Source organism: Molossus molossus, unplaced genomic scaffold, assembly GCF_014108415.1.
Source record: "Molossus molossus isolate mMolMol1 unplaced genomic scaffold, mMolMol1.p scaffold_m16_p_10, whole genome shotgun sequence".
Lineage (NCBI taxonomy): Eukaryota > Metazoa > Chordata > Mammalia > Chiroptera > Molossidae > Molossus > Molossus molossus.
In genome coordinates, this window is record NW_023425345.1 from 49,538,873 (window position 1) to 49,553,695 (window position 14,823).

The following is a 14,823-nucleotide window of genomic DNA, read 5'->3' on the forward strand; positions in this document are numbered from 1 at the left end:
CAGTGTCTCTGGCTAAATAAAACTTAAAATTTACCTTAATCAAATTATTTATCATGTAGAAGGAAGTATAACATAGTTACTACACGACAAGGACTCTGGAACCAGGCTGCCTGAGTTTAAATCCTGGTTCTTCCAGTTATAATTATGTGACCCTAGCAAGTTTCTTAACCTCTGTGCCTGAGTTTCCTTGTTGATATAATGGGGATAATAATAGTACTTATTTTGTAGGTACTATAGGTGATTGTAAATTAAATAAATATATTTTACGTACTTAAAACACACAGTAAATGTCTGCTAGTGTGTATTTAGCTTTTTCAATACAATGAATGAGAAAATGCTTCCAAACAGTACTACAGACAATGTCTCAACTAAAAGAAAACTGTCTGGCATACTGTATTACATAATTACTATGAGATCTCCCTTAAAATTATTGAGCACAAAACTGCAAATATTGAAAATGTTAGAAAAATGTTAGGAAAACCCATTCTTTCACACCAGCTTAACTAAACAGAGTAACCAGAAAGATTGAATGACTACTTCATAGTCAGTCTTACCCATGTCAGGTCTTTTCACATCACTGACTTAAGCAGAGATACAAAGTCCTACAACAGAAGACAGAAAACAGAAATGTTACGTACTGAAATATCTCCTTCCTATTTAATTATAAAACAGGAAACTACTCAGAAGTGACATTTGTATTTTTAGTTGAGAAAAATATAAGGTGATAAGGAGAGTTGACTTGATGGGAAGAGGATGAGAATTAAAACTAGCCTGAGGTAGTTCCAAACTGTACCTTCCTGCAATCAGTACTATACCAAACAGCAATTATACTCTACCCACAGAATCAGAGAATAAATATTACAGCAAGAAGCAAGTTGGGTCTGGCCAGTGTGGCTTACTGGTTGAGCGTCAACACATGCACCAAGAAGTTGCCAGTTCGATTCCCGGTCAGGGCACATGCCCAGGTTGTGGGCCCAGTCCCCAGTGAGGGCATGCAGGAGGCAGCCAATCGATGTTCTCTCTCATTAATGTTTCTACCTCTCTCTCCCTCTCCCTTCTTCTCTCTAAAATCAATAAAAAAATTTTTGCCCTGGCCAGTTTTCTGTGGTTAGAGCATCGGGCCAAAAACCAGAGAATCCTAGGTTCGGTTCCCGCTAAGGGCACGTGCCTTGGTTACAGTTTGTCCCTGGCTCCAGTTGGGGTCGTGTGGATGGCAACCACTAGATGTGTCTCTCTCATGTGGATGTTTCTGTCTCTCTCTTCCTGCCTCTATCCCTCCCACTCTGAGGATGAATGCAAAAATGTCCTCGGGTGAAGATTAAAAAATTTTTGTTTTTAACTATTAAAGAAAAAATATTTTTAAAAAAGCAGCAGCAAGTTGGGAGATCCAACCCTTTGAAGATTAATCTGCATTTGGTCATAAAGCTGGTTAGTGACTACACTGAAAGTACAACCTAGAAATTATTCCCAATCAATTGCTCTTGCTATTAGTTCATGCTAAACCGTTCCATGAACAAGTGACAGATCTTGTGGTGGTCCTGTTAGGACTTGTCTTCCATACGTGTTTTACTGAGCAGCTAAACATAAAGCTACTGATATTCTGAGGACAGTCAGGGAATATGTCACAGTTGTACTAAGTACTTTCTCCCCCATCATTAATCAAACTGCTAAAATCCAAAGCCCTTTTGCCTATACAAAATTATTTCCTTCTCTGATGGATCTAATTTTCCCAGAAAAAGGAATTTAAAAGCCTAACTGCTTGGAATTAGGTTAATAAACATACTCTTGGCACATATGCTTCTTGGCAGATTTCCAAGAGAAGAAGACTAGGAATGAAAATAGTCACCTTTATGTTATTCATAATTCTATCACCATTATTTTTAAAAGACTGAATATTTCATCAACTACATAGCAGTATCAGGGCTTCAATCTATTAAGGAGATGGGCTGATGATAAATGGTATACTCTATGGTCATAATAACAAAGTGCACACAACAAAGAAACACTGCTTCGGCTTTTCTTGGCATAGCTAAGCAAGAGTAATCACCTGATTTACTAGTCTTGTCAGTGAGGATTCCCAAAGAATTTAAGCCTTAGATTTAGGCTTTAAATATGTTCGCAAGTGCTCAACTTAACAAAAGGCTTTTATCTGGCAACTCTCCCAGTTACTCTTCCCCTTCCTTTCTTTTTTAATAAAGCAGAGTTCCCTGGGTCTCAGATTAAGGGAGAAAATACCATCAGCTAATAGACTAGTAGTAGCTTTTCCACATTTCACTCTATCAGGCCATTTCATAATTGTCATCACTAGTATTTTTTAAAATATTATTTTATTGATTTTTAGAGAAACATCGATGAAACATTGATCGGCTGCCTCCTACACACACCCTCTACTAGGGATCGAGCCTGAAACCTGGGCATATGCTCTGACCGGGAATGAAACCTGCAGCCTTTCAGTGCACAGAATGATGCCCAACTGAGCCACACTGGCCAGAACATCACTAGCATTTTTGCTGTATTAAGAAGAATGCCAATTTAAAAGCCCGGTGCCCAGCCCTGGCCGGTTTGGTTCAGCGGTTAGAGCGTCGGCCTGCGGTCCTGAGAGACCTGGGTTCGGTTCCCGCTAAGGGCGCGTGCCTCGGTTGCAGTTTGTCCCCGGCCCTGGTCGGCTGTGTGGGTGGCAGCCACTCGATGTTTCTCTCTCTCTCTCTCTGTTCCTCTCTCTCCCTCCCACTCTACCTGAACAAAAAAAGGAAAAATGTCCTCAGGTGAGGATAAAAAATAAATAAATAAAATAAATAAATAAATAAAAGCCCGGTACCCAGCAGAACAATCCCATGTTAACTTCTTTTGCACTGCTGAGACAGATGTGAAAAGGGAAGCAAACAAGAAATCAAAAATTATTAGAAATTATGTCCACAGAGGTTAAGTGACTTGCCTAAAATGACACAGAGGAAAGGTAAAACAAAAATCCAGGTATCCTAACTTCCAAGGAAATGTGCTTTCAACAAACATCACAAAATTTCTCATCCTTTAACATATCCTCAATTCAAGGATTCATACACTTTAGCAAGACAAAAGTAATCTTTAGGTAACTCTGAATAATCTATGCTGTTTTATAATTTTAATAATTAAAGTCCCAAATTTACATTTTAATAAAAATATATCCAGCTTCTTCAGTGTTCTTATGGTACTTTCTTTTTGCCTCTTTGCAGTAACATTGAGAGAAGGGATATTTAAACTCAAGTTCAACATGAAATACTAGATCTGGAACCTTGGATGCCACCAAATTCTTGCAAGCACGAACATTTTTTTTCCTATTCTAATAACTCATTTTCTAGTTCACATTGGTCATTTATTTTACTGAAAGAACATAAGTAGTTACTGATATTCAAGTAAAGTCAAGTTAGTAACTGAACAGAAGATAATAGGAAATCTGTAAGAAAAAAATGGCAAAGTCCTGACAGTAACAGAATGTAACAAGTATGATAAGACATTTATAAGCTTACATGCAAAGAGGTGACTATAAAAGAGAATGTTTAAAGCTATGAAGTTACTAGAAAGTATATACCATAGAGAACCACTGTACAATTAGCTTTATCCAGAACCAAGATGTGGTTAGAACAATTTATGATATGAAAAGGGTGTGGCAGTGACCATGTGAATCACCCTACTCTGAACTTTGGAAAACGTTGTATAAGATACAACTTGTACTATATCATCATGTTTTTGTTTTTGGTATTTTTATATGTATTGTCTCCCAATTAGACTCTAATACTTGAAACACTTTAACACTCTAACACCTTAAACACTAAGTATTCAACTGCTTTCACACACAAATATTTACTGTACACCAATTACATACATGGTACTAGGGATAACAAGAATGAGCAGGGGCTGCTGAGAAGCTCACTGTCTATGGCAGGAGGTCAGATCCATAAACAGATACTTACAGCAAGACAATAAAACTGGTGCAGTTGGTAGGTGTGGAAGTCAGGTAAAGAAAAGGTAACACTTCCAAAGCAGTAGTTAAATTACATCATCTTAGCCTGAAGTAGCAGAACCTGTTTTTTAATCCCTTTGCTCCCTCTAGAGTTAACTCATCAGATGGACAATATGAAGACCATCTTTGCAGTTGCAATAATTAACTGGAATCAGGTAAAAATAAATGAGGATTCCAAAATGAAAGTACAAGGGGGGAAAATGGAAGAGAATCTCTAAATTGGAAGAAAGTTAAGGAATCATGCTTAAAGAGATGCTTAAGGTTGAACTATAACTGAAATGTCAAATTTAGTATAATTTATCTTTCAATATGCTTCCTTAACACAAATTATCTTTGTGAAGAATAAAGATTTAGGAGATGATCCTGTCTATTCCATCCAGAATATCCCAATTAGAACAAGGACCCTAAGTCCAATGGTTGGGAGCCTATAAAAAGCTTTACACAAATTGTGTAAGAATCACCACCACCCCAAATATAATAAGTGTACCAAACATGACGTGAAATGACTTTAACAAGGCTGACTTGAAAGTGATAAAGGAGCAAGTTATTGCCAACAAGATAGTGCAAATACTGCAGAGGCACCGATAAACAGAAATCACCAAGCTCGGGAGAAGCTGGGCAGATATCCAGAGAGACCACGTTAGGGTACATACACCAAGGAGACGGTTCCAGCGAATTACCAGAAGGCGATGAGCCAGGTAAGCAAACTTTGGCAGTTAAGGGGATTTTCATAACCTGGGCAGGAGGGTCCAGGCGCTTCTTTCTGGTGGTGGCACTAGCGATATCGCATCTCAGGGGGATACCACCGAGTAAAAGAGTTGGAGAAATGTTTACGTGAGACGCAGAAGTAGTCGAGAAATATCATTCAGGTCTCAAGGAAGGCAGGAGAGGAAGCAGGTGTAACAGAAAGCTGGTCTTCCCGGTGAAAACAGCTTTTCCGTGAGAGATGACCCTGCTCTGGCGGGAAAGCCCCGAAATCCCTACCGGCCTGTTCCCCCACAAGGAGATCTGGGTGCTGAGACGAGGGTGGCCCTAACGGAAAGGAGACCACCTCCCCACCACCCAAGAGAAAAAAGCCTGAAGGAACGGCCTCGGGGAGCCTCACTTAACCGCCACCAGCCCGACCGCCGGCGGCGGACAGCATGGGGGAGGGGAGGTGGTCCCAGGGGGCGGGGCAGAGGAGAAAGCGCCGTCCCCACAGCCGTCCACGCTTCCGCCAGCCCAGCCCAGGTTGCCGGGCCTGAAGGAGCACTGCCTCCGGCCCAGGCTCCCTCCATCCTCACCCCTCCCCCAGCTTCCCGCCGCCACTCACCGAACCGGAACCGGCTGCTATACGAAGGAGTTTCCGGCCGGGCGCGGAACGCAAAACCCGGGAACGGCCGCGAGCCGGAACCGCCTCCCAACACCGGAAGAGCCGCTCGGTGGCTGCGGAGGAAGGGGGTTGGGCGGGAGGTCAAAGAGCACTGTGAAGGACCCGCGAAACGCCTGCGCAGTACGGCGAGGCCTCAGAAACCAAAGTAGCATCTAAGGCTGTAGTCATAATTTCCCTGATCCCCTTTCAGTTTGGACTTTCTCTTGTGCTCGGAATACTGTTAGTGTGCCTTTCGTCCTTCGCTTTTCTCTGTCCCCCCGACTCCCTCACCCGCCCTCTTCTGGTTCCGCTGGGCGATTTTTGCTTACAGCTCTGGTTTCCATGGCAGCTTTCCCGGTTGCCCTTCATCTGCGGGAACCTGTGGGCACCTTGGCAGACGTAGACCTGAGAGCTAAATCGAGCTCAGGCTGTGTTTTCTTGAGAATCACAGAACGTTAGTGCTTGTAGAGGTTTTTGGAGATTTCAGAGAAGTGGAGTCATTTCCCAAAGTTATAAAGTGCATAGTAGATCTGGGATTAGGAAACAAGTTTCTTAACTTCCTGTACTCTGCACCACATCATGCTTGATTGACAGGGAAGAAATAAATAAATAAAAGCTTGGGCTTGTCATATGTTAGACTTTAAACATGTAGAAATTTCCAGAACTATAGAGTAATTTGAAACAGGAATAGGTGTGAGGAAGGCTACTGGGGGGTCCACCAAAGATCTACTTTTCTAAGTAAAAAGGAAAGAACCATAGGGTCTGCCTTCTGAAGAGCTAAATGGCCCTGGTGTTGTTCCTGTTACTGAATTGATTAACCTGTGCCATTATTTTTAAGAGAATAATGGGAAGAAATATGTTTGTTCAGACTTTTAATCGAGCCTCTCGACTCTGGGCCTCTGGACCCAGGCCCTGTCTAGAAGTCTAGGAGAATGCTTCCAAGTAGGTACTCTAGACCCAAGTGATAGCCACAGTCTGAGCTCAGACTTGAGGAATGGAAGCCTCTGGAGTCCCCCAGTCTTTTAGCTCCTCATAGCAGCTGGGAAAAGGAGGCACTTGCTGAATTCAGGGGATCTTGCTCTGTCAAATGTATAAAAGTAGATTATTTGCCTCACTTTATATGCTGAATTTTGGACTGTCAGGCCGCAAGGCCTGTTAGTACTGAGCATACCTGGTCCATGTCACTTTTGCCCATCTTAATCATTTCTCGTATCTGTTCATTTGGATTAAACTCTCTCTATTTCTAGGAGACAGCCATGCATAAAGAGGAATTTCATCTGAAATTTTTCATGTGTGTGATTGAATCTCGCCAGTTAGGCAGGACTCCTCAGAGAACAGGTACTGTTGTCTCCTGAATGGGTTCTCTTGAAGAGAGTCTCAACATGGGATGTGAGACTTACTAGTGCAAATTCAGGTTTTAGGGGTTAACTGGCCTTGTGTATTTCATGCCCACTATGATATTTCTCACTCGGTCATGTTTTTTCCTGGTACAAGTATCAGGTGAGATTGTGGCTTAATATGTGGGGATGAGCCCTAGGCAGATAAGGAGGGGAATTGAGAGAGAATAAAATTTATAGTACATGAGCTGGTAGTAGATTTCTGGTTCTTTGTGAATTATTTCAATCTTTCTGGGCTCATCTATGAGAGTCCTTGCTGCCATTGTAATTGACACTCCAAAACCTGTAAAATAAAGAGTCCCAAAGAAAACTGGCTTTCTCTTCTATTCCATTCTCAAAGAATATAGTTCTGTATTGTGCTTTTCCCAATTTATGTCCAAGGAGTAGAACCTTTCTAAAGTAAGATAGTTTTTGAGAAGAGTCATCACTTTTCTAATTTTTCACTGGATTTATGGGAAAAGGGTCCTGGATAGCTGAGAGGCATCAAGAAAATTAAAGTGAATAAGGAGCACTCTCTTTCCTGAACCCCACCCTGAGGGTGACCTAAAGATATTGTTTCTCAGCTGGGGAAGCTTCAACTTCTGACTTGCTCATACGAAAGCCACCACCTGAGACATATGACTTGAAAGAGACTATGGATGATCCACACACCATGGAAGGCATACCTGTTTTGGAAAATGGTGAGGCATGTGGTTAAACAAGGGGGAGGGATGTGAAAAGGCATATTGGAAAGCGAAAAGTTTATGTATAGCATGTATAGCATTATAATTTAGGTTAGACCTACCAAATTTGAAATATGAGTTAAAATACAAGAGAAACTGTGTGTGTGGTGGGGGTGGGGGAGTGGAATTCAGAGAGAGATCATCTTGGAAACTGTAGAAAAAGGGACAGTTCTCTCTGAAGAATAGCTTGATTTAGTCAATAGTAGTCAGTTGGTGCCCTCATAATTGTAAGCTAACAATTTGGTTTATCCTGTTATCAGTAAATTCAACATGTCAAAATGTGAAACTTAAAAGTGGATTAGATTAAGGAGTTACTATATTGCAAAATGATTCCAAATATTGTAAAAAATATTCACCTTAGAAACCATTTAATAACAAATTTCTCTTGTATATTTTAAGTAGTGTTCAACTCATAAGCAATTTATATGAAACTTCAGAAACACATCTCTGTGTTCCTTCTTAACTTAAATATGTTTATATTGGAGTCAGTTCACTGCAAACACTTATTGAGTTCCCACTATGTGCCTAGTAATATACTAGAAATGATAGAGAGGTTGTAAATATATATACATGAATGATATAACCTTGACATTATCCCAGTAGTTTACATTTTGGAAATGCCTTAAAGATTATTTAGTCCAACTCGTTATATTTTCAGAAGAAATTCAGGTCTACAAAGGTTTTCATCAAGGAGTTAAATTTGTTGTAGTAAACACTCCCAGCACTTGTGGAATATATAACACTATTTATTCTGTAATTTTTTGAGCATTTACTAGTTGAAGTCATTGTACTGGGCTCACTAAGAGATGAGAAAATGAACTAGACTCTTAGGACATAATAGGAGATAATGTGTAAGTTAAAAGTTTGATTACTTTAGTTCAAAATGTTGAATTTCAAAAGTGGATGTCACAGTTGCCAGAAGAAAAATCTTAAGGAATTGAGAAAGTGCTCTGGGGAAAGGCAGTTTTACAGCTAATTTTATACATTAGAATCAAAGGAAGAGCCATAAGAGGGTGCGTGGTACATGAAATTCATTGGTAGAAGATTAGGGAGGTGGAAGAAAGCAAAGGTAGGACATCTCTGAGACTAGATAAAGAGTAAAATGGAGAGACACATCTTTTACATCAGTGAGTATAGAATGAATAGGTAACAATAATTACAGCACCATAGAATGGCATTCAGGAGCAACATTACAATGAGGGGTTCTGTGGTCTCAGCTCTGGTGGTGTGGGTATGCCCTGAGGGGTCTGGAAAAGATTACTTTGACATTCCAGAAATATGTTATCTTAGAGGAAAAAAAGACAGTAATAGATAGGCATACTTAAGTAAAGATTGACCTTTGTCAAGGAAGCTACAGGCCTAGGATGAGTCATGAGTCCTCTGTAGTCGGAAATTTTTATGTTCAGACGATCTGATGTGGTTACTTTTCAGTCTCACAGTTTGTAGAGCCTCCCATTCTGGCCTCCCCTGAGCTTGTCAGGTTTAGTATGTGGCTCCTTTTTTGTCCACATATGGCAAGTGAGTGTGTGGTCTATGTCCCTTTAATCATTTGCTTTCCCCATGCTTAAAAAGCCACTAGGTACATGAAATAAACCCAGCTGGTGGCCTTGTCCTACAGTTTCTTGAATTTGTATAGATTATTTTTTAATATTTATTTATTGATTTGAGAGAGAGAGAGAGAAACATCGATTTGTTCCACTTATTGATTCATTCATTCATTGGTTGATTCTTGTATGTGCCTTGAAAATTTGTACACACTGTATAAAGCATTATAAACAAAATAAGTGCTTTGTCCACCCTCATGAAATTTATCATCTTGTGGGAGTAAGATAGTAATCACATAATCACACACGTGGTTACATAGTTGGAATGGTGCTAGTACAGTGAAGGAAAATAGTACCTACCATGTAGTCAGAGTGTAAAACAGTGGACCTAATCTGGCCTGAGAAGTCAGAAAAACTTCTCAGGAAGACCTGAGAGATGAGTATGCATTAGCCAGACAAAAGAGGTAAGACGAGCTTTCCGGAAAAAGGGACAATAGGCTCTGAAATGAGAAGGAGTTTGGCTCATTGGAGGAATAGAGAAGGCCCGTATGACTTGAGTGAGAGGAAGAATAGCTGGAAAGTGAACTATAAGAATTGTATGAGTTCCAAATCATACTATACCTTCTAGGTTTTACCACTCCCAAGCTATGGAAAAATCACTCAAGAGCAACAGGATCTTTAAAGAGGATAATATTTGTGTTTTTAAAAGGTCACTTTGGGCCCTGGCCAGTTTGGCTCAGCGGTTAGAGTGTCAGCTCACAGACCAATGAGTCGTGGATTCAATTCTGGTCAAGGGCACGTACCTGGTTGCAGTTCATCTGCAGCCCTGGTCGGGTCGTGCAGGAGGCAGCCAGTCAATGTGTCTCTCTCACATTGATGTTTCTCTCTCTCTCTCTCTCTCTCTCTCTCTCTCTCTCTCTCTCTCTCCCTCCCTCCCTCCCTCCCTCCCACTCTATCTGAAGATAAATGGAAAAATATCCTCCAGTGAGAATAAAAAAAAAAAAAAGATCACTTTGGCTCCTGGGTTGAGGATGGATTGGAAGGGGCACGAGTACTTACCTGCTGTGGTGGATGGATAATGCCACTGCCTTGCTCTAGTTCTCGAATCTAGGCAGTGCAGTTCTCTTGGCGAAGGTGAGCCCAAAGATACTGATGCCGAAACAGCCCCAAATCCTGGCCTGATGTTCCTCTGCTGCTGTTACCAGCCTGAAAAATTCATAGGGACTCCCTCTAGGATGTTCTTCTCCTTGCTCTAATTGAAGCTATGTATGGAGATGCTGAGCTCTAGTGGAAAACATTTTGTTTTTAGTCATACACCTGGCAGGGAAACAGCTACAGCCTCTATTTTCTCCAACCCCTGCCAATCAGTATAGACAGCTCTGCCTGTACTGTGATGAGGCAGGGTGTGTGTGGTGTGTGTGTGTGTGTGTGTGTTTCTGGCCTATAGAGAACCAACTCCCAACATAAGGAAGTCATGTGGTCCTGCATGGGGGCACAGCAAGGGAGTGAGTCGCCTAGATCCATAACCTTTGTAAAGAAAGGTGCTTAGCATTTCCAGATAGCCACAAGGTGGGAGCGCAACTAGTTCTAGCACAAAGGCTCAGGGGCAGCTTTGTGGGCCAGGTTCTGGACCAGCAGGCCCAACAGCTATTAAAAGCCTCTCTTGCCCTGGCCAGGTAGCTCAATTGGTTAGTGCATTGTCCTGGTATGCCAAGGTTATGGGTTTGATCCTCAGTTAGGGCATGTACAAGGAGCAACCAATGAATGAATAAATAAGTGGAACAACAAATCTCTCTCTCGCTCTCACTCTCTCTCTCCCCTTCTTTCCCTCTCCCTTCCTCTCTCTCTCTAAAATAAATCAATAAATAATTTTAAAAAGCCTCTCCTGTGCATAAACCTCTCCTATTCACTGATGGGCAACCAGCCTTGGTTGGTAACCTGGGCTGCAAATAAAGGATCATGCCAAGATAGTAGTGCCACACCCATCTGCCCTTTGTGCCACAGCTTCTCCCCATAAACACAAGAATTACTATCATATTCTTTACTTCATATAGGCTACCTGTCATCAGCACTGCCCATACTTACACCACCATTCTGTTCCTTTGACAGTGTGCTCACACGTAGATGGTTTATGCAGACTGGGATGCAGTTACCCTAATATTGTGAGTGAACTGATATGTAGAGATGATTGCTCCCCACAGCCCAAGCTTCTTCTAAGTAGGTATACTTGCTTTCTGCATCAGAGACAGGATTCTTTATATATAGATGCAATAGTTTAGTGATCAAAGGACCTGCATTCTTGCTGAAGGAAAATCAGTGGGAGATCTGGCTCTACCAAGATTGCCTTCATCTCAGCCTTGAGCTTCTGATCTCAACCTTCCAGGACCAGCTCCAGAGAACTTGGGTTTTCCTGAAGCTGAAACTCTCAGGACTCTTATAATGTCAACTGAATTGGGAAAGTCATTGAGTGGGAAAATAGCTTTACTGATATTTGTCTTCTAGTCAAATATGCAAGGATACCAGTAGACCTCAGAAACACTTTTTAAAAAATCTTTCATTGATTAATAGAAACAATCTTATATATCCTTTTGGACCACCCTAACCTGGGAAGTCCCCTATTAAACTACCTCTCAGTTAACCCTGGGAAATGTATTTTGTTGTTGTTGTTAACCTTCACCTGAGGATATTTTTGCATTGAATTTTAGAGAGAGTAGAAGGGGGAGAGAGAGAGAGAGAGATATCAACCAATTGCTTCCTGCACAACACCAACCAGGGCCAGGGGTCAAACCTGAAACCTAGGTATGTGCCCTTGACCTGAATCAAACCTGAAACCCTTTTGTCCGAGGGCCAAAGCTCTAACTGCTAAGCGAAACTGGCCAGGGCAACCCCCTGCCAATCAGTATAGACAGCTCTGCCTGTACTGTGATGAAGCAGGTTGTGTGTGTGTGTGTGTGTGTGTGTGTGTGTGTGTGTGTGTTTCTGGCCTATAGAGAACCAACTCCCAACATAAGGAAGTCATTTGGTCCTGCATGGGGGCACAGCTAAGCCTTCCATATTAGTCTTGATGAGGTGTTAGCAGATCTGAAGTAGAAGACTCCCAGGATTGTCTTACATCATGGTTATTTGTCTTCTCTGCTCTGATATACCAAAAGTTTACTTCTTCATAGGGAAAGAAAAAAGATTATCTGTTCCAAGCTGTAGGCTACATACCTCAGCTTAAGAGTTTGTTTATCACCCTGGCCAATTTTTCTCAGTGGTTAGAGCATCAGCCAGTGAACCACTGAGTCTCGGGTTAGATTCCAGTCAAGGGCACGTACCTCAGTTGCTGTTTGTCCCTGGCCCTGGGCAGGATTGTGCAGGGGGAGGGGGAGGCAACTAGTCGATGTGTCCCTCTCACATTGATGTTTCTCTCTCTGTCTCACTCTCCCTCCCTCCCACTCTATCTAAAGATAAATGGAAAAATGTCCTTGGGTGAGGACTGGAAAAAAAAAAAAAGTTTGTTTACCTCTGCTCTAATCAACACTTGCAAGTAGTGCCTTCAACCCTCAGTAGGGATCATCTTGTTACCTTTCTTCCCTGAGCTAGCTTTCTCAAGAAGTTTATCCTAATTGGTGGAAATGACTCCTTAGGAACCATCTAGGCCTTTGAGACTTGCATATTATTCTTAAAGTGATGGTGTTCCTTGGACCTCCACAACTTGGAACAGTGGTTCTCAAACCTTACTGTGTATCAGAATCACCTGCAGGGCTTGTTAAAACACATTGCTGCACCCTGCCCCAGAGTTTCTGATTCAGTTGGTCCCAGGTAGAGCCCAAGATTTGACAAGTGTCTAGGTGATGCTGAATCTACTGGACTGGAACTGAGAACCATTGTCTTAATACCAGTGCCCTTTGTCAATAACTTTAGTATCAGTGGTTGGTGGAGATTGCCATTGGTCATCCTATTCCAGCTAGAGCTAAAGATGACTCTCCAGTGCAGACAGTGGTTTCATACCTATGTCCAGGGTCTCTCCTCATGGAGCTTACATTCTAGTGGAGGATGATAGAATGGAGGACTAATAGTATATTAGTCAGGTAATGACTAGATGAGATCCAAGGCTTGTATAGAAGTAATAAGACCAGGTAGGTATTTTGTTCAATTCAGAGACAGACCCATAGCTCATTGCTGCACGTAACTGAATGGCATTTCCTTGCCTTCACATAGTTAAGGTATATTCATTAATGCAGAAATTCATTAAGAACACTTTCAATGAAGACACGGGAATTGGTAATGGGTAAAGAGAAGAAGAGAGGTGGATTGTGCCTCCAGTGTTGGAGTTACAAACCCCAGAATGTATGGAGAGCTTTGTCAGCTTTTACTGTTCCAAAATTTTAAAGCATCTTTACTGAGGTAAAATTTACATATCATAAATTTTACCCATTAGAAGTATATAATTTGGACTTCCAATTTCCCATGAAAGGAGCTCAGAAGTCACCACTTCATCCTAACAGGCAAAAGTACAATGACAGAAAAATGGACAACTCTTCTCAGATTTGTAACAGAAGGGAGGACACAGGGCAAGCTGCTGACCCCAAAATGAGAGAGACAGACAGGAAGTGCAGCTCATCACAGCTTTCTCGGGCAGAGCTCCACCAGCAGAAACGTCCTCAGGAACCAGCGATGGGGTCGGAAAACCTGAACTGAACTGACAAATTGTTGGAGGCTCGATGTGAATAACTCTAGGAGTTAAAACCTTGGAGACCCAGTCAAAGGGAGGTCTCCAAAATATTGTGAGATGTTTCTTCCATGAGCTTGACTAGATTCCCACAGTAAACAGAGAAAAAGCTCCTCAGGCTTCTGGCAGGAGGAGGAGAAGAAAAGGAGCTATTTTGAAATATCTCAGAGCACTCTGTCCTCCTTAAGAAAGCCTGTCCTCGGGGAAAACTGGTTAACCAAAGCCTAACTTGCTGGGGTATTATCAGAGACTGACTGACCCAAGGAAGGGAAATACCCAACTCTAGCCCACTTTAATCAACCTGTCCCACCTAAGGCGGAGAGAAAAAAAAATCTGAAAAACAATCATGTCCCTAGCCTGTTTGGCTCAGCGGTTGGAGCGTTAGCCTGCAGACCAAAGAGTCATAGGTTCAATTCCAGTCAAAGGCACGTGCCTGGGTTGCAGGTTCGATCCCCAGCCCCAGTCAGGGTCATGCGGGAGGCAACCAATTGATGTCTCTCTCTCTCTCTCTCTCTCTCTCTCTCTCTCTCTCTCTCCCCCCTTCCTTTTCATCTTCCTCTTTCCTTCCCTCCCTCCCACTCTATCTAAAGATAAATGGAAAAATATCCTCCTGTGAGGATTTTAAAAAAAGAGAGAGAAAAACAGTCCTGAAGTTCACAGTCCAGAGGCGTAGGCTCAATAAAAGGCTAAGACCTAATTATAAGACTATAGAATTTGTCCCCTCCCCACATACCTTACAACCACATTACTAAAGGTCAGTACTTTTTTTTTGGTACATGCCCCTAGCAGGAACCGAACCTGGGACTCTCTGGTTTGCAGGCCGATGCTCCAACCGCTGAGCCAAACCAGCCAGGGCGGTCTGTACTTCTTTTACCCAGCACATCACGTCTGGCCAACAAGAAAAAATTACAAAGCATATATAAAAAGGCAAAATGAAACAAACAATTTGAAGGGAAAGAGCAGGCATCAGAATCAGACATGGCAGGGATGTTGGAATTATCAAACAGGGAATTTTAAAACACCTAGGATTAATATGTTAAGGGCTCTTATGGTTAAAATTGACATCATATAAGAACAAATGAGCCATGTAAGCAG

At 41.9% G+C, this 14,823-nt stretch overlaps 2 protein-coding genes across 5 annotated transcripts in view; one reads left to right on the forward strand and one right to left on the reverse strand.

Moving 5' to 3' along the window:
- SENP1 (SUMO specific peptidase 1) overlaps positions 1-5,588 on the reverse strand; it is a 61,962-nt gene extending 56,374 nt beyond the window's left edge. The window contains exons 1-2 of one of the 3 annotated variants that reach the window (XM_036252334.1): positions 5,313-5,588; positions 555-602 (exon numbers count right to left, since the gene is read on the reverse strand). In XM_036252334.1, coding sequence (XP_036108227.1) covers positions 555-558 — 4 coding nt within the window. In that variant the 5' untranslated portion in view covers positions 559-602; positions 5,313-5,588. Of the gene's footprint in view, positions 1-554; positions 603-5,312 lie in introns of those variants that run through there. The other 2 variants (XM_036252332.1, XM_036252335.1) reach the window with 2 other exon arrangements.
- PFKM (phosphofructokinase, muscle) overlaps positions 4,678-14,823 on the forward strand; it is a 54,378-nt gene continuing 44,232 nt past the window's right edge. Inside the window, exons 1-3 of one of the 2 annotated variants that reach the window (XM_036252328.1) lie at positions 4,678-4,698; positions 6,599-6,689; positions 7,312-7,428. In XM_036252328.1, the coding sequence (XP_036108221.1) occupies positions 4,690-4,698; positions 6,599-6,689; positions 7,312-7,428 (217 nt within the window). In that variant the 5' untranslated portion in view covers positions 4,678-4,689. The remainder of the gene's footprint in view (positions 4,699-6,598; positions 6,690-7,311; positions 7,429-14,823) is intronic. The other variant, XM_036252330.1, reaches the window with a different exon arrangement.